Source organism: Euleptes europaea, chromosome 16 (genome assembly GCF_029931775.1).
Source record: "Euleptes europaea isolate rEulEur1 chromosome 16, rEulEur1.hap1, whole genome shotgun sequence".
NCBI lineage: Eukaryota > Metazoa > Chordata > Lepidosauria > Squamata > Sphaerodactylidae > Euleptes > Euleptes europaea.
Window position 1 is genome coordinate 35,733,557 of NC_079327.1, and position 23,567 is coordinate 35,757,123.

Below are 23,567 nucleotides of genomic sequence, written 5' to 3' on the forward strand. Positions count from 1 at the left end.
AGGTTCAACTCTGCACTAATCCGCTGTAATGCCTCAAACAGAATCTTTTCTCTCTCTCTTGTAACCAGTTCATCCCAGACTGAAGTGCTCTAAAATTACACAGCACATTTTTATCATTGTTAGACCTTGAACACAGCATTCTAAACACTGCCCACAGAGCACATCTGCAATGACAAGCATTACTTTCGTTTTATGCACTGAAATTATTTTTTAACTTACAAAGCTGCTCTTAAAAGCTACAGAACAACACCCAAGATTGCAGAGTATACAAACATACCAAACATGTTTGTAACTGAAGTTTATACATGGAAACTCCACAAACAGGCAAATATTGAAACTATTAGTACTCAGTACTTCAAAAAAGAGGGCAAAATCATCAATCTTCCCCCAGGAGCTTCCCAAAGGTCAGTCAATCTTTTGACCCTTTCCTCCTCAAGTCCTACTGACTGAGCCATCTTAATAGGTGTGCATCAAAACTACCAGCCCACTGAGGCCACATTAAAAGGTAAAGGTGCAAGCACCGGGTCATTACTGACCCATGGGGTGACGTTACATCCCGACATTTACTAGGCTGACTTTGTTTATGGGGTGGTTTGCCACTGCCTTCCCCAGTCATCTACATGTTACCCCTAGCAAGCTGGGTACTCATTTTACCAACCCCGGAAGGAAGGAAAACTGAGTTAACTTTGAGCCGACTACCTGAAACCGTCTTCCGTCATGATCAAACTCAGGTCGTGAGCAGAACTTTGACTGCAGTACTGCAGTTTCCCACTCTGCGCCATGGGGTTCTATGTTAAATCCAGAACTATTCTGCACTGGTGTTAGAAAAACTGAAACACTTGCTATTTGAAAACATGGGGAAACTTCTCATTTGATTATGAATAACAGCCACAGTTTTAAGCAACTTCATAACTCACAGTATCAATCCAGAACAGCTATAACATTAGCAAGTGAGAACTTGATTAACTGATAGTGATGCCTCAACAAGGCTTTATCACTATGAAAAATGTTCTTACGGTAAAGTTCAAAGCCCGGGCAAAATTTTCAGCTACAAAATTATTTATTTTCCTTTTCCCCTAGGATTTTTCAGATGACAAAATGATTCCTCTCTGGTGCCTCAACATTTCCAAGCCTTATGCAACAGATTCATCTTTCCTATGCTGTGAAATGAAGCAAAACCAGTGTGTCAATTTAACCTGAAATAGGGTTTTTTCCCATTAAATTAAGCAGAACCTTTATAACATGAAGCACTAATGCATGCTAAATGTAACAGAAACAACATGGTAGGCAAACATCTAATTAGCCAAATTAGGAAGCACACAAGAATAAGCTTTTCCAGGATTTCTTTTTGTGTCTGAGATAAACAGAATTTGGCATAGCTCCTTTATAAGAGGCATTTTAAAACATAAAATGCATCTGTATACATTCTACCTGACAGAATAGAGCCAGCTTATTTGTTGCTGTAACCATAGCACTTGACTTTGTAAACAAAAGCCCTAGGAAACACACTGTACCGCATGGCCATCTGCAAGCCAGCATTTCATAACAGTGATGCCCATTGGATGCATTGGATGAGGCCTAGCATGAACAGTCGCGCCTTTACTAACTCCCCTCGCCCTCTCAAGACAAATATACTATCATTTAGAAAGATTTCTATATATAATACATCCAACAATAACCTTTCTACATTCTCAAGCTTTTAACAGACACCTCTGACATCTATGTACATATTACCCCATCGGATATGTCAAAATACATGCCATACATCACACATACTTAGCTTCAGCCCATTCTCTAATACATTACTGGCTACGACATAGCAGAGCATATTCATTCGTCAGTGCAGAATTTACAGTGACAGAGTAACTCTTGCTCCAACAGAACTTAGCTAGAAGCCTCAGACCATAAACTGTCTGAGAAAGGAATGTGCTATTTCAGTACGAACAGCAGTACATGGCATACTCTGGATTTCAAACTGATATTAAAGGTCATCATTCAAATTATGTGCAATTTACCTTCTTTTCCTGATCAAGTATTTGCCATTCAAGACATATGCAAGGCCAATGCACAAAATGTTATGGAAGTCTGGGTCATCATCAGTGTGGTGATAACACTGCCTTTTCATTGTCCAACCAGGGCCCACAGCTTCAGCTTTTACCCAATACCTGCCTAGAGTAGGGAATGAATATGGGCAAGTTTTCCAGCAGCAGTAGTCATCAGCGAGTATGAGGTGGCTACTTGCTTGCACCTAGAATACTCCAGGTTTCGGCTCTGCACCACATAGTAGCAGAGGTCAGAAACTTAAAACAAAAAACCATATCCACTTGGCTAGAAAACAGTATCCCGGTGTCTCAGATTCACAGAAATCGTCAAAAGACCTTTAGGTTCGCTCATGCATTCTCCCCCTCCTGGGCAGGATAAATTCTCCATAGGAAATCAAAGTTTTAATGTGAAAAAGTATGTAATTAGGCAGCAGCTTTTAGTGACTATATATGGATGCATAAGCAGATCTGAACTTGGACTATGATCTTAAAAGCCATTTACTTGAAAGCAAGTGCCATTGATTTCATTGGAATTTACTTCTAAGTGCTCTTAGGACTGTAGCCTCAATCCATTAATAGGCTGTACTAGTAACCTAGGGACCTTCTGGAAAGCTTGCCTCATAGAGGCCTTAAAATATACTATTATAGCTGCTAAGGTAAATTGCTTACAATGTCTCACTGAAGCCACTTTGGTAATTGCCGTAGCCACAGAGAGCATTGCTTCTGAGATGATTTCCTGATGCAATTTCTTTGAACAGCTACAAGAAACAAGATACTATATAGTCTACAGAGAACCACCTCTGTCCTCACAAATCAAAGACTTCATGGGCTGCTGAGTCACAGAAAACCTGCCATGTATTTATTAAAAGAAATAATACCACTAACAGGTGTATAATGTATTTTTTGCCTTTACTATGTTTGAACTCCTAGGGGCCTGGAAGTTACACGGTCCAGTCCAAGTCTAATTAGCAATTTAATCTGACAGCAATGACATTATCTAAACTGACTCTGTCAAGTGGCTCTTAAGGGCCACATGCACACTCAAAATTATATACGAGCAATGAAAAAATGCCCAAACCAAAGATCTCCCATGCTAATCTGGGCATTAAGTCCTTTTCTAGAAAATCTGTGGCAAGCAGTCTAGGGAGACTCTTCGTTTTAAAAAAAATGTTGCAAAACAATATACTCTCAAAACTGATGAAAACAAAACAGAGGCAAAGAAAAATAAAGGATTGTTTTTAGATGGATCAGAAGTAGAAAGTCAGTTAGGGAAGGCATTTGAGGCCCTAGATGAGAAAAGACTGAAAACTGCCATAGGAGGGTAGGGAAAATGTATAGAAGCTGAACAAATTCTTTGAGTCCATTTACAGTACAGGGGATGCAAGGCACTTGCCATACTTTCGAAGCTGGAAAACCCAGTAAAACAGATGTGACCAAAGATGAAGTTCTAGGTCTACACTTAAGGGTTTTTACAATAAAATCCTACAACGAGATATTCCAGTCTATTACCACTCATTTAAAGAATTCAAATGCAAAACTGTTGATATCTTAATGGTATGATCCGATATTAATGCTATTTTTGGGGTACTGCTTGATTTATATGGGGGTTCTAGTTGATTTATATAGCTATCCTGTTTTATGGTTAGTTCTAGTTATCTGATTATGGGATTACATTGTTTTATTATACTGTGAATCACTTTGGGCATATGTGTGTGAACAGGCAATACACAAGTATTATCAACGAATACATTCAACTTGTCTCTAACATTGGCCTACCTACCAGAAGATGGGAAAGCAACAAATACATTGCCAATTTTAAAAAAGGGACTTAGAACTGTTACCCTAAAGTCTACGCTGGGTAAACTGATCAGACAGTTGTTGAAGAAACATACAGAAAGCATACAGTAAAACAAGCCTGAAGACGAATCAACATGGCTCCTGCAAATAGTTGTCCTGCCTCACTAACCTTTTGAAGTTCTTTGTTATTACCTATATTATGATCTTATAGACATAAAATATTTGCCACTAAATCTTGTAAAGTTGCAGCCATGTGATGGAGACAGTTTATCTCATGGATTAGTAAATGGTTAATCAACAGAATGCACAATGTAGAGGAGTTAACAGTGGCGCTTCCCTGGAATTGGTTTTAGAACAAGTGATATTATTTCTTCATAAATGGTCTGATGAGGGTAAACAGTCAGCTGGCCAAGCCTGCAGATGACACTACATTTTCAGAATGGTGAAAAATAAGCAGGTTGCAAAACGCTCCAAGATGATCTCTACGAACTCAGTTCACGGACAACAAAATAGTAAATGAGATTCTATGTAAGCAACTATTAAGCAACTGTATACTGGAGCAAAAAAATTGCTAAGGTTACATATACATTGATGGGTATGAACTAGGAACGAGACCTTAGAATTGTGATGGACAGTTCAACAAAAATGTTGATTTAGTGTGCAGCAGCAGTGAGAAAAGGCTAATTCTATGACAGGAATTATCAGGAAAGGAGCTGAAGATCAGCCTTGCAATATTGTAAAGCCTTCTATAGATCTACGGTATGGTCATATTTGGACTACAGTGGATAGGTTTGTGCAGCCCATTTCAAAAATATCACTAAGCTGAGAAAGGTGCAAAAAAGGGAGAAACCGAGGTGATCAGTTAGTGTTTTGATTCCCTACAAGAACAGCCTATAGAGTTGGAAGCTTTTCCGTACAGAAAAAGGCGTCTGTCAGTACAATCCTAAGCAGAGTTACTCCAGTTTGAAGAGATAACATGCCTCTTCTTCACAGTAAAAATATTATAAAATAAACAGAGTTGAGAAAAAGACCTTAATCCCATTGTTCCTTTACAACTCTATGTACACAGAATCAACCCCTTAAGTGCTAAGTTTCCAGAAGTTCAGTGAGTAGACCAGGAGTGTCAAACTCAATTGTTACGAGGGCCGGATATGACATAAATGTCACTTGGTCGGGCCAGGCCATGTCTCGCCAGCCCAGATCGAGAGTGGTGGCTGCCTGGGCTGGCTCCGGGACTGGATAAGAGCTCTCAAGGGGCCTGATCCGGGCCCAGGGCCTTATGTTTGACACCCCTGGAGTAGACGATTGTTTGGATTGGAATAGCTCTGCACAAAGAGCTCAGTGTGAGGAAGGAGGGGCAAGCAGTAAAAATGAAAGGGAAACCTTTTGAGCAGAATACTCCAAAAGTCTTGCAATCTTTGTGTGTATAGCCTGAGGTTTATCATTTTATTCTCTTCCTGGAGGAGAAAACCTATAATCGCAGCAGGTTGTAAGAGTGTAGAAAACCACGATTTATATCTAGTCTTACTGACTAGTGATTTAAATCGTGATATTTCATATTTTGCACAACACCAAGCATGGTGATACCTTGTATGGCGATACCTTTAATCATCAGCTGCAATTATCAATATGGTCTGACTGATCATCTCAAAGGCACTTTCTTTCCCATGAAGAAGACAATGCACTTCTTCTGACTCCTGACACATGCATCTCTTAAATGTATATATTGCAGTCATAACTTAAGTGTCACTAAACAAAACTTATACGTTCATCATGTGATCACCATACAATCAGGTCTTGTGACTTTGCTATTTCTGTAGAGCATTCAGGAAATACATGTACACTAGATTCCAGTGCCAAAAAAAACTAACCAATCTAATGGTGTTCATTTTTAGCTCAGTAACTAGATTTTTCATGCATACCACACACACACACATGCACACACATCTCTTAAGCATTACCATAATCCAGTTTTGTACCACTACAATACTTAAAACCTGACCTCTTGTTTCAAAATGTCCATACAGAAGTGTGACGAAGAGTTTAGTACCAATGAAGCTAGAACGCTATTTTATAGAAGATAGTTCTATTATCAATCTCAAGAAACAGTGGAAGTAGAATGGCCAGAATGGCCACTATAAATCTACAGAATAAACACTGTAATGTTTGAATGGGGAAAGCACTTCTCCAAGCACACAGAGGACCAGCTAGGGAGCCAGTATCAATCGAGGCTCTCTAGCACAGGTTCACCACTGATATGCATTCCAAGGTTACAGTGGTCAGTACAATATGTGTAGCAGACAAGGCACATGGCACTTTGAAAAAGTGGTCTTTGAGTTCATCTATAAGCAGCAACATGCCACCCCAACCCTGAAAAATATTTGTGACAGTAAGCCGTTCCCATGAGCTTCCAACTAAAACTGCTGGGGCCATCAGGGTAAGAAGGTACAGCAGCCAATGTGTGTACAACAAACACTTTAGTTAAATTCTAAATACATTTGATTCCTGTGGACCACTTCTGGCTGAAAAGCAAGACAAAAAAAAGAATACTCTTTCTCATCAGAGCCCAGCACCAATGCTGTGGGCTTGGTTTCATTAACTACAGGTGTGAGGCTATCCTACAAACCCACATCCAAACAAGACAGAATGTACCTCACCCCCCTGCCTTCGAGCCTTTGAACACAATGCTCATAGCAGCAAGACCTGCTCCTAAAATATATAATCTAACACTTCTGCAGAAACAAGGGACCAAACTGCCAAGTGTAGGCGGTAGTATACTGCCCAACATAATGGATCACGATGGGTAGCAGTGTTAGTCTGTCACTAGAAGCAGAAAAGAGTAGAAGTCCAGTAGCACCATAAAGACTAACAAAATTTCTGGCAGGGTGTGAGCTTTCGTGAGCCACAGCTCACTTTTTCAGATCTGATGAAGTGAGCTGTGGCTCACGAAAGCTCATACCCTGCCAAAAATTCTGTTAGTCTTTAAGGTGCTACTGGACTCCTACTCTTTTCTACTGCCCAAGATAATATGAAGGAAAAGTCCAGTGACACCTTAAAACCTAACTACATTTATTTCAACATAAGCTTTCATGAGTCACAGCTCACTTCTTCAGATATGTGACCAACATGGGTACCCTTTCACAATACAATATAAAATTCTACTCCATAACACAAAAATCTGGAAAGACATTATGTTACCTGGCTGCCTGCCCCAAACCCAGCTTTCAACAATTGATTTGGCTCTATAGATAGGTAACGGAGTATCCTCTTCATCTTTTCTCTCTTTGTCATTCTGCTCTTCTTTTTTTGATCCAGACTGCCCTTCAGCGCTTTCATCTACAGAAAAAAAATGCAGCCATGTAAATTTTTGTTTTTGTAAAGCAAGCTTTTTTTGCAAGGAAGAATTTCTCACCTCCAGCAATGAAAAGGTCATTCCGTGTCCTCAGATTCACTCTAAGAAGGGGGAGGGGGCAAGGAGGAAAAAAAGCACTAACTTCACTGCCACAGGTGCCACATCTCCTGTTTCACTAAGTAACTCCGTGACCCCCTTCTGCTTCAGAATCTGTAACACTGTTAAGGCATGTTCTGAAAGCCAAAATTTCTGTGTAAGCTGCAAACTACCTTTGGAACGGAAGGCAAAAATCAATGGCGGTTTGTCATATAATGTGGAGTGCAGGGGCAAAATCTACTCCAGCAAGCGTCTTGCAGCGACTTACCTCTTCAGATCTCTGTTAGTATAAATAACTGCAAATTTGGATGGCTTTAGACTGTGATTGAAGCATACACCCAAATATTATTGCCAAAATCTACTGCATTAGGATTTTTTTCTTTAAGAATTTAATTCCCAGAAGAACACTCCCCCATAGTAAATAAATTCTAATATATAGGGAAACAAACTGCAACAATGAACAAAAATGCATATGTAATTAGTCCTTCTAAGGTTAAAGAACTTGATATTTAACATGTAAATACAAGATTAAATAGCAGCTCTCTACTAATGCCAAATATCAATTGTGTTATTTACATGAAGTTTGATTTCTGATCAAAAACTACAAATCTCCCCTTTCCCTTAGAGTCACAAATTCCTATTATTCATTAGAATGGCAACAATGTATAGTTAGTTAGTTTATTGTTGTTAAGGTCGTAGACGAGCATAATGGCAACAATGTACACCAAAGCTTTGGTTGGTAACTGATATCCAAACCTTTAATCTTATAAAACTTTTTCTGACCACAAAAAAGCAAATTTATTCAGATTCTGAAGGATTTAGTAGGCTTACTAAATAGTGAGAATAAGACCATATTGTGGGAACCCAGCAATAATTTTTTCCAGCGAAGTCTAACTGAAAGTAGTGTTATTTCTACTTTATCTGATATTAATTACTTACTGTTGTTCTGTTAGCCTCATAAATTTATATATGGTTGACATTTAATTCTATCTAGTTCTCAGAGAAGATTAAGTCCATCCCAACATCTATGCAAGATTATATACACTGAGTTGAGTTATATATATTGGGTTAGAGCAGGGGACCCCAACATGGTGCCCGTGGGCACCATGGCACCTGCCAGCACCTTTCCTGGCACCCACCAACTGTTTTTGGAAAGTGGGCAGGGCCAGGTGGGGCCTTTGCCCAGCACGGCTTCTGAGTGGCTGTGCAGATTTTAAAAACCATTGCTTTGGCACTAGCTGCCACTACAGCACAAGGATCTTCACTGTGAAACTGATGGAAGCTGCTGCAGCCTTATTACAGTTGGTTCCTCCTCTAGGAGCCCCATGGCATAGAGTGGTAAGCTGCAGTACCGCAGTCCAAGCTCTGCTCACCACCTGAGTTCGATCCCAACGGAAGTCGGTTTCAGGTAGCCGGCTCAAGGCTGACTCAGCCTTCCATCCTTCTGAGGTCGGTCAAATGAGTACCCAGCTTGCTGGGGGTAAAGGGAAGATGACTGGGGAAGGCACTGCCAAACCACCCCGCAAACAAAGTGCCTAGGAAACGTCGGGATGTGACGTCGCCCCATGGGTCAGGAATGACCCGGTGCTTGCACAGGGGACCTTTACCTTTACCTTTTTCCTCCTCTTGTCGCACCCATTTTATGGCAGTTATTTTGTGGCTATTTCCACCACACTGTGACAAAACTGCAAAGGTGTCTGCAGGGTCAAAAAGGCTGGGGAAACCGGGGTTAGAAGGATTTTTGCTGCTTTCCCCCTCCCACTGTATACTTCCACATGATACCAAGCTCTGAGGTCCTCTGAACCAGAGAAGAAGCATTTCAGAGGGCACTGTGGGCTACAGCAGGAAGGAGAGGGTGCTCTGTTCCCTTTGCAAATTGTTGATCCAATCCCTCTTTTCCTTTAAAGTAGTCAATGATAAATTTATCAAATAAAAATCTCAGGGAAATCTCATTTATTCTGAGTACTGTATTTCAACACCCCCTCAAAAGTATATATATATACTTTTTGCAATATCAGCATTAATATAAGCATTTTTGACGTTTACTTGCAAGACAATCCTTTTTAGTGAGACAAAATTTATTAATACACAAGGCACAGAACCACCATTAAAACAGAAACAAAAAAAATCAAGACCTGACTGCAATGCAGTAGTAAGATGGAGATAAAAAAGTCATTGTACAAAAAAGACTGACAGATCGTGCAGGAAAGAGCGAGCTAGGTTTAAGCCTTTCATGAACGCAGTCACCTTGAGCAGATATCTGGAGAGAGGGACCACAAATGTGCTAGCTAAATAAAGAGACTCCCCCCACAAACACACACACATACCTCTTCCCTTCCCAACTCTTTGAAAATTCATTGCTGAATGTTGGTGGGCCCCCAGAACACTCTCTCCCTCAGTCCCCAATTCCCTCACGTTACTGCAGCCCCCTATACCATATTGTATACTGCTTGAAGGAAGAACAGAACCTCACCTATGGCGGTTGGGGGCTGAGTCAGGGGGCTACAGAGGGAAAGAGAAGGCAACAAAATCCCCTCTGTGAATTTGCTCCACTCCCAGAAGAAGTTAATCCAACCTAGTAAACTGTAAATCATACAGAATCCTCTGTATTCATTAAACAAATAACCCCCAGGAAAAATTAGACTCATTTGCAATGTGTTGAACTAAACTAATTAATATATATTTTCCCTCGATAACTAGGGTAGGGGAGAAAAAGAAACCCACCTTTCCGTGGAGAAGTTTCAGCACTTTGTGAAATTTCTGATCCAGTGTACACGATTTCACCATCTTTCACCATTTCATTCCACAAGCCACAGAGTCCATCCCGTGTAAAAGCAAGCTTTTTGAGGGGAATAAAACAACCACCATGAGTTGTGATGTTCTGCTTCCTTGAGTACCACAAAAATATTTTTTGTTCTCCAATCCTCTGGTTAGCAAAGCACCTGCTGAAATTAACTAACCATGCCATTAAGTAATTTGGAATATTAAACTGACATCCCAAAAACTGGGCAACCTGTGCTCTGCTAAGACCATGTCACCATGATGCGGCAGCAACTAAGGCCTAGTTTTCACAAACAGCAGTTAAGTCATTACTGGGCCTGGGATGCATTGTTTCAGACTGGGGGCTCACATGACCCAGCTTAGACAAACCTGGTTCAGATCCCGGAGCCACCTCCAAAACTTAGAAGCCAGTATCAACCCATTACTCAAAATGAACGAATAAAGATATAATGCAGCCGCAGTAACACAAAACTCTTACTTGATGCTGATTATATGCTTCTCTTAAAGAGCCATAAAAGCCTCCTATTTTTAAAGAGCACTCAACTACATATACATGTGTGTATTTTATAGGTACTTCTGCAAAGAGCTGAACATTCCTCCCCACCCCTTACTAGGGTTGCCAGGTCCTTCTTGGCCACCGGTGGGAGGTTTCTGGGGCGGAGCCTGAGGAGGGCGGGGTTTGGGGAGGGGACGGACTTCAATGCCAAAGGGGCCATTTTCTCCAGGGGAACTGATCTCTGTCGGCTGGAGATCAGTTGTAATAGCAGGAGATCTCCAGCCACCACCTGGAGGTTGGCAACCCTACCCCTTACTGCTCCATACAAAGGCTAAATCTAGCACACTGATGCCACAAGTGGAAGCAGTTCTACCCATGGAGCACAACTTTCCTGGGTCCCATGCAAGTCCGATGTCCCCTGAAGTCCTGTTCCTGGCAGTCCCCACCCATAAGACTATGATATGAGTGCCAAGTGAGAAAGGGATGAGAAAGGGATATAAACTAGGGCTGCAACCCGTAAGCATAATCTACTTCACAGGGTGATTGCTGAAGATAAAATACAGGAAAGAAGAACAGTGCAAGTTCCCACTGGGGAGAAAAGAAGGATATAAATGAAATAAATAATCTACATACATTGATACAAAGTAAATCATGCACCTGGACTCAGTGGGACAAACTTCAGAATATAAATGCATAGGATTGAGTTAACTAAGAGAGGACATTTGAAGAAACTGCCCTAACCTGTATAGCCCAGGCTAGCCTGACCTCATCAGATCTCAGAAGCTAAGCAGGGCAACGGCAAACCACCTCTGAACACCTCTCCCCTTGAAAACCCCAGCAGGGGTCTCCATAAGTCAGCTGTGACTTGGCAGCAAAAAAACTGAAGAAATAATAATGTAGAACTGGAAAAAGGGTCAGCAAAGTACATTAACTGTAGTTTACATATTATATTCAAACGTGCTCAAAACTTTGTGGCAGCTATTGGAATTTGTGTAAATCTTTGAAGAGAATGAACAAATAGCATGGACATCCCTTGTTTAAATTTTAGGCGCTGAAAACAGTTGATGTGCCCATTTAGCACAGTGAAAGAACTGTGTATGATATACCAGTGTTGTCCATTCATGTTTACCAACAGAATGTAACTCTCTGATACACTGTGGGCACCAGATTCATTATCTGCAAAAAGCTGTTGCATTGCTTGTCAGTTTCAGGTCAAACGAAAGCAAACTTAAGAACATAAGAAGAGGCCTGCTGGATCGGACCAGTGGTCCATCTAGCCCAGCATCCTGTCTCACACAGTGGCCAACCAATTTCTCTGGGGGTCCAACAACAGGGCATGGAGGCAGAGGCCTTTCCCTGACGTTGCCTCCTGGCACTGATATTCCGAGCTCTACTGCCTCTAAATTTGGAGGTTTCCTTTAGTCGCCATGGAATACGAACTTGCTTCAGAATTTATTGAACCACATTCTAGGATGGTCCTGCTAAAAAGTCTAAAGGGCTGGACAACTCGTTACATTTCTTTCCCTTCACTAACTGTGCTTATGGCTGCTGATTCTCCAGCAATAAGAATCAATGACACCTTGCAGCATGTTCTTTTGTCTTTATGCTACCTCAGTATAGCCAAAAACACTTTAAAAGGCAATATATTTTATACAGATATTTCTATCCCCTGAAGCTCAACAAAAGAAATGAAGCAATGTTCCAAAACTTCCGGTGGTGCCGCTGGAGAGAGCACTCCATTTCCCCAGGCTGTCCTGGGAGAAATCCAAGTTTGCGTTATTTCTGGGGTACATAGATACCCCAATCCGACCCTTGCAAGTGGGTTGGAAAGCAGGAACTCCCTGCAGCCCGCAAACGCGGTTTGACCTCCTAGGTACTCTGAGGGGGCTTTTTTAAGCCCCTCGGAGTCCTGGACGCCGGTCCTGCGAGGGCACTAGGGAAGGACATCGCCAAAACGCAACTCTGGCCTCAAGCTCTACCCTCCACCACCTTATTACCAGCATAAGGACTACATAAAGAAAAGAACCTCACCTCTTGACACCCAAGTGAGTACAAAGAACTCTGCGTCTACTTACTGGAATATTTGAACAGACGGGGGGCTGATAAGAACATTTCTGAGACCCCCATTCCTCCTTAATTCGAACTGAAAAAGTTTGATCTGAGTTAGTCATCGGGATTAGCGACAGGACCTTTATCAAATTGATCAGCCTAAACCATAACAAAGAGTCGGAAGGATACCTTTTAGATTGACAAGATCTATCACCAATGAGAAGGTCCGAGGGAAGGGGAGGGTGATCTTTCTTCCTGATTTTCCGGCGAAAAGAATTTCCTGCCACGTTTGTAGTAAGGGAGCGCCTGGAACGGAAGACTCTCTATAACACCCTCTCTATCATCGGAACTAAAACAACAGGAAGTAGCTGTGGGACTGAATATGCGTCGCACTCGAGTTACATTGAAATCATTCCTGAAGGAATAACCATCGAGAAGAGGCGGTAGAAGGTCCGCAGCACTTGCAACTTCCGGTATACTTCCTGATTAACCCGATCTAGAGCGACCGAAAAAACTCACTGGTATTTTAAAACTTTCAAATGCAATTTTAAAGCCAATTTCGACTCTTTTCAACCCGAAAAAATTATTAGGCTGATGTTTGAATTATCATCTTTTAATCAGCACCTTAAAGGCCCTATCTGTGGACATGTATTTTACCAGCTTTTTTTGAATGTAAATGTCTCGACCCCGCTCTGGCTCACTACACAGCCCTGCCTATACTAAACTAAGGGACTCTTTACAAACCTCGACCATGGAAAAAAAGCTACAGGATATGCTAACTAAACAAACTGAGGCAACAAATAAACAGTTTGAACAGATGTCTACACAGATGGCACAGCTGACTTCTATGATGACAAATCTTGGTCAAGCATCCCAAGCTATTAATCAGAAGTTGGATGTGGTCACTGGAGACTTGAAAGAAGTAAAAACTCAAATGAATGTTATGAAGACAGATATGCAAGCGATGGATGTATCAATTAAGAAAGTGATGGATGAGCACAAGGACACAAAGAAAAAATTAACAAGCCAAGAAAAACAGATTGAAACAATACAAACTGATCAGATGGCGGCAAAAAATCAAATGGCAATGATGGAGATGAGAGTGAGAGAGACCAATCTTCGTATACGCAACTTTCCAGATATGATGGGAGACAATAAAGAAACTGCAATACCAAACTTGGCCTACTTATTTCAGATAGATGAACAAGAATTAAAACAAGCCATTAACAGAATATATAGGATACCATTACCTGCTAGAATGAGAAGATCTAAGCCAAGAGATTTGATGATAGTGTTTTATGACACCAGAGTTAAAGATAAGATTATGAAGATTCATTATGAAAATCCAGTGTCAGCAGGAGACTCCTCTCTTATACTACTGAAGGATATTCCAAGGCATCTACTCTCACAGAGGAATAACTACAAAGACTTTGTGTCTACACTGAAAGCTAATGGTATCAAATACCGTTGGATTATGCCACAAGGTTTGGCTTTCACCTACAAGGAAGTGAAAACGACAATTCTATCTCAAGCAGATGTGGGGAAATTTCTGAGAAAATATAAGATGGACCTTAAAGAACTACCTGGAGAGAAGGAGGAAGAAGAAGAGGAAGAAGAAGAGGTACAGGGTGCAGAAGGAGGTACCAAATTATAGACTTTTTATTTTGCTAAAAAATACTACATTATGGCAAAAGCAATTTCTTGGAATGTAAATGGACTGAATGAGAAAACTAAAAGGGCTAGAATCTTCAAATATCTACAGAAATATAAATACTCCCTAATTTGTCTACAAGAGACCCATATAGCTTCAAAGCATAAAAAATACTTGGAGAAACAGGTGCTTGGACAAGCATTTATTGCTTCAGCCAAAACTAAAACAAAGGGAGTGGTAATCTATGCCCACCCCAATCTTTGTCCAGAATTAGTATATAAAGACAATGAAGGAAGAATTGTAATTATCAGAACTAAAATATTGGGACAAAGGACAATAGTGGTTGGAATTTATGCACCCAATGAAGGGGAAAAATCCTTCTACGAAAAATTACACGATTTGATAGTCCAGCACGCAAAAGACCAAATTTTATTGATGGGCGACTTCAATGGAATTATTCTCCCATCTCTGGACAAAAAATCAAAAGCAAAAGTCATCAACGATGGATGCTTGCCTAAAACTTTCTTTACCATGACTTCAGAATTAGAATTACATTTGGAGAACAATGAATACAACAGCTAAAGAATACACCTTTTATTCAGCAAGACATGATTCACACTCCAGAATCGATATGATATGGGCCAGTAAATCAATCTTCACGCAACTACGTAAAATTCATATCTTACCTAGAACTTTTTCTGATCACAATCCTGTTACTTTTGATTGGAACAATAAACAAGCATTTAGATGGCGAATGAATGATAAACTTTTAAAAGACAACAAGATACAAAAGAAATTACAGGCTTTAATGAAAGACTTTTTTGAAATTAACCTTAATGGGGAAACTTCTTTGAATACAGTTTGGGATGCATTCAAAGCTGTTCTGAGAGGTTTTATGATACAGAAACATTCGGCCTGGAAGAAGACTCAATTGCAATTTACAAACAATATACTTTGGAACTTACAAAATTTGGAGCAGAAATTGGTAACGGTAACACAGGAAGAGGAGAAAAGAGAAATTCAAATAAAGATTTCTGCATCTAAACACCAATTAAATTTGGTAATAATGGAGGAAATGAATAAAAATCTGAAATTTGCTAAACAAAAAGTATTTTGAATATGCAAATAAACCAGGAAAATTTTTAGCAACACAACTGAAGGACTCATTCCAAAAGAAGATTATAACAAAAATCCAAACTGTTAAAGGACCAGTTTACTCAACTTCAGAAATTCAGAAAGAATCTGTTTCATTCTACTCTAAGTTATATCAGAAAGAAAATACTCCAAAACAGAAAATAGATAAATTTCTAAACTCAATACAGATGAAAGCTTTGTCAATGACCCAGAGAGAATGTATTGAAGCTCCAGTAACAAGGGAAGAAATACAAGAAGCAATACTGAGACAAAAAACGGATAAAACACCTGGACCAGATGGAATTACTGCATTATTTTATAGAACATTTAGTGACAATTTAGTTGGATTTTTTGGCTCACTTTACAATGTAATTTTGGACGAGGGAACATCCCCGGAGACTTGGTCACATGCATTTATATCATTGATACCCAAAGAAGGAAGAGATCCAGAAAAAACATCTAATTACAGACCTATATCCCTGTTAAATGTGGACTACAAAATTTTTGCTTCGGTTTTGGCATGTAGGATAAAACAATTTATTAAGGATCTTATACACGAGGATCAAGCAGGTTTTATACCAGGAAGGCAAATAAAAGACAATGTAAGAATTTTACTAGACTCACTGGAATATTATGACCAGAATATTCAACAAACTGCGGCTTTTGTATTTTTGGATGCAGAAAAAGCCTTTGATATGGTCTCTTGGAACTTTTTGAAACGGATTTTGGATAAATTGAATTTTGGAGATCGTTTTCAGAAAGGTATATCGGCTATTTATACCTCCCAACAAGCTAAAATTTTGGTTAATGAATCAATGTCAGATAATTGCCAAATCACGAAAGGGACTAGACAGGGATGTCCCTTGTCTCCACTTTTATTTTTGTTGGTGTTGGAACCGCTATGTGTGAAACTAAGAAGTATGGAGGACATCCGCGGGTTAAGAATTAAAAAACATGAATTTAAGTTGAGAGCATTCGCGGATGACCTACTGCTAATTTTGGAAAATCCAACACAGTCAATGAATATATTTCAGGAGACTTTGGACGATTTTGGAAAAGTATCAGGCTTTAAAGTGAATCAAGAAAAAACAAAGATAATATTTAAAAATTTATCGGAAACACAGCAACAGGAATTTATATCATATACTGGCTGGGAGAAAGCTAACAAAGTTAAATACCTGGGAATTTGGATTACTGCAAAGAATAAAGATCTGATAACCAACAATTACCTCAAGTTATGGGGTAAGATTAAAACTGATATGATTATATGGTCAAACAAAAAATTGTCACTAATGGGACGTATTTCAACGATCCAAATGAATGTCTTACCGAGGATGCTCTTCTTATTCCAAAATTTACCAATAATATCACAAACTAAATATTTTGAAACTTGGAGGAAAGACATTTCAAACTTCATCTGGCAAGGGAAAAAACCAAGGACTGCTTATAAATACTTGGTGGATCTAAAAACTAGAGGAGGTTTAGCACTGCCTAATTTTCAACTCTATGCTGAAGCGGCAGCTTTAGTATGGCTAAAAGACTGGATGAACTTGTCAAATATACGTTTGTTAGACTTGGAAGGTTATAATAATTTAAGTGGATGGCATGGCTATTTGTGGTATGATAAAATTAAATTACAAGCAACATTTCGTAATCATATAATCAGGTCCTCTTTACTTCGTATCTGGATGAGATATAAACACATTTTGGAACCAGAAACACCGATGTGGATATCGCCTCAAGAAATGCTAACTTTGCGCCCACTTAGACCAGACAAATTTGTTACTTATCAAGATCTAATTAATTGGGAAGGAAAGAAATGCTCACTAAAAGACTTTCAACTTCTTAAGGATGATTTACAATGGCTCCAATACTACCAAATCAAATCAGTTTTTGTACAAGATGCTAAAAAAGGTTTTTCTAAAGAAAAATCTTCTTTTCAAAGGATTTTACTAGATAATAATACAAAACTGATTTCTAAAATGTATAATCTCCTTTTAACAATATATTGTGAGCAGGATACGATTAAACCAACTATGATCGATTGGGCTCAAAATGTGGGACATGATATTGTTTTAAATAAATGGGAAAGATTATGGTCCAAAGATCTAAAAGGAATAAAAGCACAGTCAGTGCGAGAAAACATTTATAAAATGATGTATAGATGGTATCTAACACCCAAGAAAATTGCAAAGATTTATAAAACGATGTCCCCTACTTGTTGGAAATGTAACAAAGAAATTGGTTCCTTTTATCACATGTGGTGGACTTGTGACAAAGCCAAAGACTTCTGGGACATGATTTATAATGAATTGAGACTAATACTACAAAAGAATATACCCAAAACACCAGAAATGATGCTATTGAGTATGATTCCAGACGACTTAGCAATACAAAGAACTTTTTTGATTTATGCCACAACAGCTGCGAGACTGCTTTATGCAGCGAAATGGAAAGGGCTAGAAACTCCTGAGAAAAAAGACTGGATTGTTAAAATGTTTGAAGTGGCAGAAATAGCAAAACTCACAGCCATTCTAAACGAAGAAAATGACGTTCGGTTTTTGGGGGAATGGGGGGCGTGGATGCATTATTGTGAATATGAGTTAAAAATGGGAAGAATGGAAGAATACTTTCTAATCTGATCCAGAGGATTATTTCTGATCTTTTTTATAATGATTAAGTATAAGTATATTTACTAACAGACTATGGTTTTTTTTTCTATATATGGTATTGATAGTTTATTAAGATTAGATTACCTACGACGGGATGAACTTTTTATTAAGAGGCAGATAGAGGTGAAGGGGAAGTCTAAAAACTTTTCCATTTTTCTTTTTTCTTTTTTTATTATATGATATGGAACTATAACAACTTTAAGTTAGAATTGAAATTTGATATTGTTATAGATGTTGTTCAATGTAATGGAAAACTTCTAGTATAAAACCAAATAAAATTTATATTAAAAAAAAAAAAAAGAAGAAATGAAGCAATGTTCTCTGTCTTGGCTAGAAATGAAAAGAAAACCAAGTAGAGTTTTAGTTTTGATTTCATTTACAATCCAATATGGAATAAAAACTTTAGCTTTATTTGTTTGATCTTCATGTTAATGAAGTTAATTCATTCTTGGATTTTTGGTTTGGATTATGATCTGGTTTTTTTTTTTAATTAATTCCCCTTTTCAACAAATCAACGGGGTTTGCATACAAATGCATATGCAATTCCGAGGAATAATCACCTGAATAAAGTTCATTACAATTTTGAAGCTGCCTAATGTGCCTTAAGAGCCCCGTGGCACAGAGTGGTAAACTGCAGTACTGCAGTCAAAAGCTCTGCTCACAACCTGAGTTCGATCCCAACAGAAGTTGGTTTCAGGTAGCCGGATCAAGGTTGACTCAGCCTTCCATCCTTCCGAGGTCAGCAAAACGAGTACCCAGCTTGCTGGGGGTAAAGTGTAATGACTGGGGAAGGCAACGGCAAACCACCCCATAAACAAAGTCTGCCTAGTAAATGTCAGGATGTGACGTCACCCCATGGGTCAGGAAAGACTCTGTGCTTACACAGGAATCTACCTTTACCTTTAATGTGCCTTAGTTTATACTAGTATCCATTCACTATACTGCAGTGCTACATAAAATTCTTACTGGAAATTTTCATTTTAAAATGTAACAAGTATAGCAGATTTATAGAAAATAAATATAACAGTGGAAATTGTTCCATCACACTGCTTTCGCAGCATTTTAATTCGCCATTAATGCGATCAGCCATGGTGAATCAACAGCCAGGATAGTTCTGCCTATGTGCAGAGAAAGTCTGATACCATCCTTCAGACACTAGACTCTACATATGGAACTCTGGTTCTCTTACATCGTTAGGCATTAGATGTATTTGAAACACTGAGCTTCAACAGGGCTCCATTTTCAGTGATATACAAAATTAATTTCATATTAAAGAAGTTTGTCAAGTATAAAATGTCTCTTAATTAAACTAAACAGTCCAGGATGAAGTAACCTACTTGACATTGTGCCAACCTATTAGATGTGGAGAGCGCTGCAAAGTTATCACATACATCCCAAGGTTTGAGACATTCATGGGCTTTCGTTTCCAATTAGAAAGGAATCTTTTGTTCAGTTTTACATTGTAAGGTTTAAAGTAATGTGATTTTAAAAAGTTCTACCATCTTCCATTTAGAAACATAGTAATTATGCAGGGGAAGTAGCAACTATCTAATCAATTTTACATTTTTGCTCAGCTATAAAAGAATTTAAACTTTCATTTGGACTCAAGTACAACAATGAACTAGTTGTTAGCAATTACAAGGACAAATATATTTCCAGTAAAAATAACCAACTACATACTTTTCATTTTAATAATCTTAATCCAAGGTGCAAAACTAAAATCTGACTGCTTTGCTTAAGCAAAGATTCCCAATATGAAGATGAAGGGGGAAATAACTCCTAAAGACCTTTAGAAACTTTACTCAGTTCATATTTGGATAACTAATGACATTAGCATTAACCATAGACAAAACGTACAAGAAAGATGCATAAGATTATCACTGACCATCAATATTTTGAGGATAGCCTCAAACATACTTAAAGGTTTTGTTTGAGTTGGTCAAACTGAATAATCTCTTAGTGAGTTTTGGTTTTATAATTTTATGTATTTCTAGCAGGGTGCTCAATAATTTTTAAATATCATTAAGAAAGTCATAATTTCCAAAACCTATATTCACTCTGGTGATATGTGCAGATTTTATTACTATTAAATAACAACTTTTTAGATGGGTTACAAAAAAAAACAACTAAGTCTGGCTCCTACACTATTCCATAGTAAGGCATCTATGGCACAAAAACCTTTAAACAAATAGTTATTTTAAAAGTTTACACAACCATACAAAAATAGTAGATTCTGGGGTGCAGGAGGGTAGGATAGATGAGTCACATTAAATATAAAACTGTCAAGGAAACTCCAAAAAGATGCACACAAAAAATCACAAGTATGAAAGCAAGTTTCAATTTCTATGTTGGCTTTTAATCTGAAAACTAAAACTCTTCGACTGACTTCTCCATGGCCTATAGTTTCAAACAAGGAATTTTAGCAGAAAGCTGGCAAAACAGAAGCTGAACGGTAGGCAGGTGATATGTTTAATTCTAGCACTATTCAGCACAAACATAATTACCCACTATCTTCTCCATACTTTTGCATTACAAAAATAGCTCTGAGCATTCCTCTATGCCACAGCTACTCACGGCTGGCTAAGTGATATCATGTACAAAATCAACATCAGGATATAAGAAAGCAGAACAATAAGGTTGCAGAAAGTTAAGTACAGAAAAATATCAGCATAAGGAAGAGAAACAAAACAGAAAACACAAAGCAAAAGTTCTGTTTCATGCAAGACAATTTTGGTAGTACACAGCATACATAATAGGAGGTATCTTTATAGAAGTGTATTAATGACAAGCTGTATAATATCATTAAACAAAGTATAAACTTAACATTTTTCTCAATATTAATCTTCAGTCCTTACTGCCTTTAAATATGCCACCACCTGGTAAGCTTCAGGAAAAAAGACACCAACATTCAACGTTTAGTTGAAGAGCACTACATTTGTATATTTTGGAACACTTAACACACTATTTTTTCTCCATTTTTATCAGCATTTGTACAATGTTTGTTGATTTTTATAGTGTAGCCTTAATTTTATACTATAAAGATTGTAAAGAGTTCCTAATACTATGAACACAACATTAGAAATTATATGGTGAAGGGTCTGGAGACCACCCTATAAGGCTGAAGGAGCTCAGTATGTTCAGCCTAGAGAGGAGATGACTGAGAGGTGATATGATAGCCGTCTTCAAGTATCTGTTGCCCCAGAAGGTTGGACCAGAACCAACAGGTTGAAATTAAATCAAAAGAGTTTTTGACTAAACATTAGGAAGTACTTCCTGACAGTTAGAGCAGTTACTCAATGGAACAGGCTTCTTCGGGAGGTGGTGGGCTCTCCTTCGTTGGAGATTTTTAAGCAGAGGCCAGATGGACATCTGACACCAATGCTGATTCTGTGAATTTAGGCAAATCATGACAGGGAGGGCAGGAAGGATGAGCCAATGCTCAGCTCCTGTGGCCCTTTCTTATATGCCCAGTGTAATGCCAATAGCTACTTGGGGTCAGGAAGGAATTTTCCTCCAGGCCAGATGGCCCAGGGATACAGGAGATTTTTTGCCTTCCTCTGGTCATAGAGCAGAGGTCACTGAGGCCACACAATTCCTGTGTTGCACATGGAGTTAGACTAGATGACTCTCGATGTTCCTTCCAGCTCTATGTTTCTATGCTTATCCACCTATTCAAAATCCATTGCCACTAGTGCTAAGTCCCATTTTTAGCCATAACCTGGAAGAATATAAGCGTTCCACTAATAGATCAAGTCAGCAATGGATCAAAGATATTTATAGTACTCTTCCCAGAACTATCATAGGATAGTGTCTAGATATGAGACAGGATGCTTAATAGGAACATTTAAAGTAATTCAATATGACTTTGAATAAATTGTAAGTACTCACATTTCACAACTGTATGTTTTCATCTTAGTCTCTTAAGCAATTGTAACATCAGTATGTTTGTAAACTACTTATTAGTATTGATGCTCTAATCATGATCTTTTCATTAGTAAACAAGCTGTATTTAAGTGTAGCTGGCACAATCATGCTGAAAACGAGTTCTTACCTGCAAGTCTGTCTTCAGCCATTTGGAGTCAAATCTAGTCTGAGCAGCCAAAGAAAAAGATTCACAAGACATCTTCCCTTTCCAGCTAGCTGGACAACCTGTCACAAAAATATATATATTTATTATTAAAGGTGACATTAGAATCTACAGATGATTTTCTTGTCTCACACACATCCCACTGATGGCTTCCACCTTAGCTAAAACCCAGCACATGAAGAAGCCACTACAGCAGGGGTGGGGAACGTCAGGCCCGGGGGCTGTTTAAGGCCCATGAAGTCATTTGGTCTGGCCCTTCGTGGGTCCTGGCAGATCTCTAGCTCAGAAGGATCTAAGACTGGCAATCTGCCCCCTCCTGCGGACAGGAATAGGCTCTATTCAAGGCGGATGTGAGTTTGTTTTGCTGAGAAAAGGAACCTTTTTTCCCCCTTGCAGAAGAGTCATTAGCTATGGAGCTGCCAGGACCTCCCAAGAAACTGTGTTAACCCTTTCCCACCTGGGCCGTGGAGAAACGTATTCCCTCTGTACTACAAGAGGGCTGGGGCAAGAAGTGACGACAATGGAGGGGTTAAAGGGGGCAGGGCTAGAATGTGCGTGGGGGGTGAGTTCTTAGCCAGTGTATCCTCATTTCACCCCTAATTTTTAAGTTGATAATTTTGTATGGCCCGCAAATGATGTTATAAATATCCAAATGGTCCTTGGTGGAAAAAAGGTTCCCCGCCCCTGCACTACAGCAAGGAACTGGTCAACTGACCACAATAAACATAAAATGAAAGCCACTACAGCAGGCTACACCATTCACTGTTTGCAAGCTGGTGAACAACAGCATTAATACAGCTATTCAATCTACTCATCTCCTCCCAAAAGAGCTGAAGTAAAAAATATTCCTCTTGGTTGCACCATCCCTTAAGAAATTATCCTTCAGACTTGTTATTGGTGCAGGAAATTAATAATTGATTAATGTTTATGCAAGTCCACTAATCTAAACTGTTTACCATGGAGATGGATCACGATGGGTAGCCATGTTAAGTCTGTCTGTAGCAGTAGAAAAGAGCAAGAGTCCAGTAACATCTCAAAGACTAATAAAAAAAATTGACAGGGTATGAGCTTTTGTGAGTCACAGCTCACTTCAAGTTGAGCTGTGACGCATGAAAGCTCTTACCCCGCCAAAAAAATTTGTTAGTCTTTAAGGTGCTACTGGACTCTTGCTCTTTTCGACACTTACCCCACTTTACCCTGAAAAAAAAGAAACAATTATGGGAATGGAGGGAGCAAAACAGCTTACTCTAGAAAAGGAAAGAGCCCCACATGCCTTCTCCAGTCCCACCATCTGTACCAATCTAATTCCAAAAGGTGTTCATACCACACAAACTTTCTGTTGTTTCAAGCTGCAAAGATCTCTTTCTGCTCATCAGCAAATACAAAGAATTGAGGAAAGAGGTTTGCAAT

At 39.0% G+C, this 23,567-nt stretch overlaps 1 protein-coding gene across 2 annotated transcripts in view; it reads right to left on the reverse strand.

Annotated features, from left to right (window-relative positions):
• HERC2 (HECT and RLD domain containing E3 ubiquitin protein ligase 2) overlaps positions 1-22,198 on the reverse strand; it is a 123,472-nt gene extending 101,274 nt beyond the window's left edge. For both annotated transcript variants that reach the window (XM_056862057.1, XM_056862056.1), the window contains exons 1-3: positions 22,122-22,198; positions 10,012-10,126; positions 7,038-7,175 (exon numbers count right to left, since the gene is read on the reverse strand). In XM_056862057.1, coding sequence (XP_056718035.1) covers positions 7,038-7,175; positions 10,012-10,126; positions 22,122-22,193 — 325 coding nt within the window. In that variant the 5' untranslated portion in view covers positions 22,194-22,198. The remainder of the gene's footprint in view (positions 1-7,037; positions 7,176-10,011; positions 10,127-22,121) is intronic.
• Between the last annotated feature and the right edge of the window lie 1,369 nt (positions 22,199-23,567).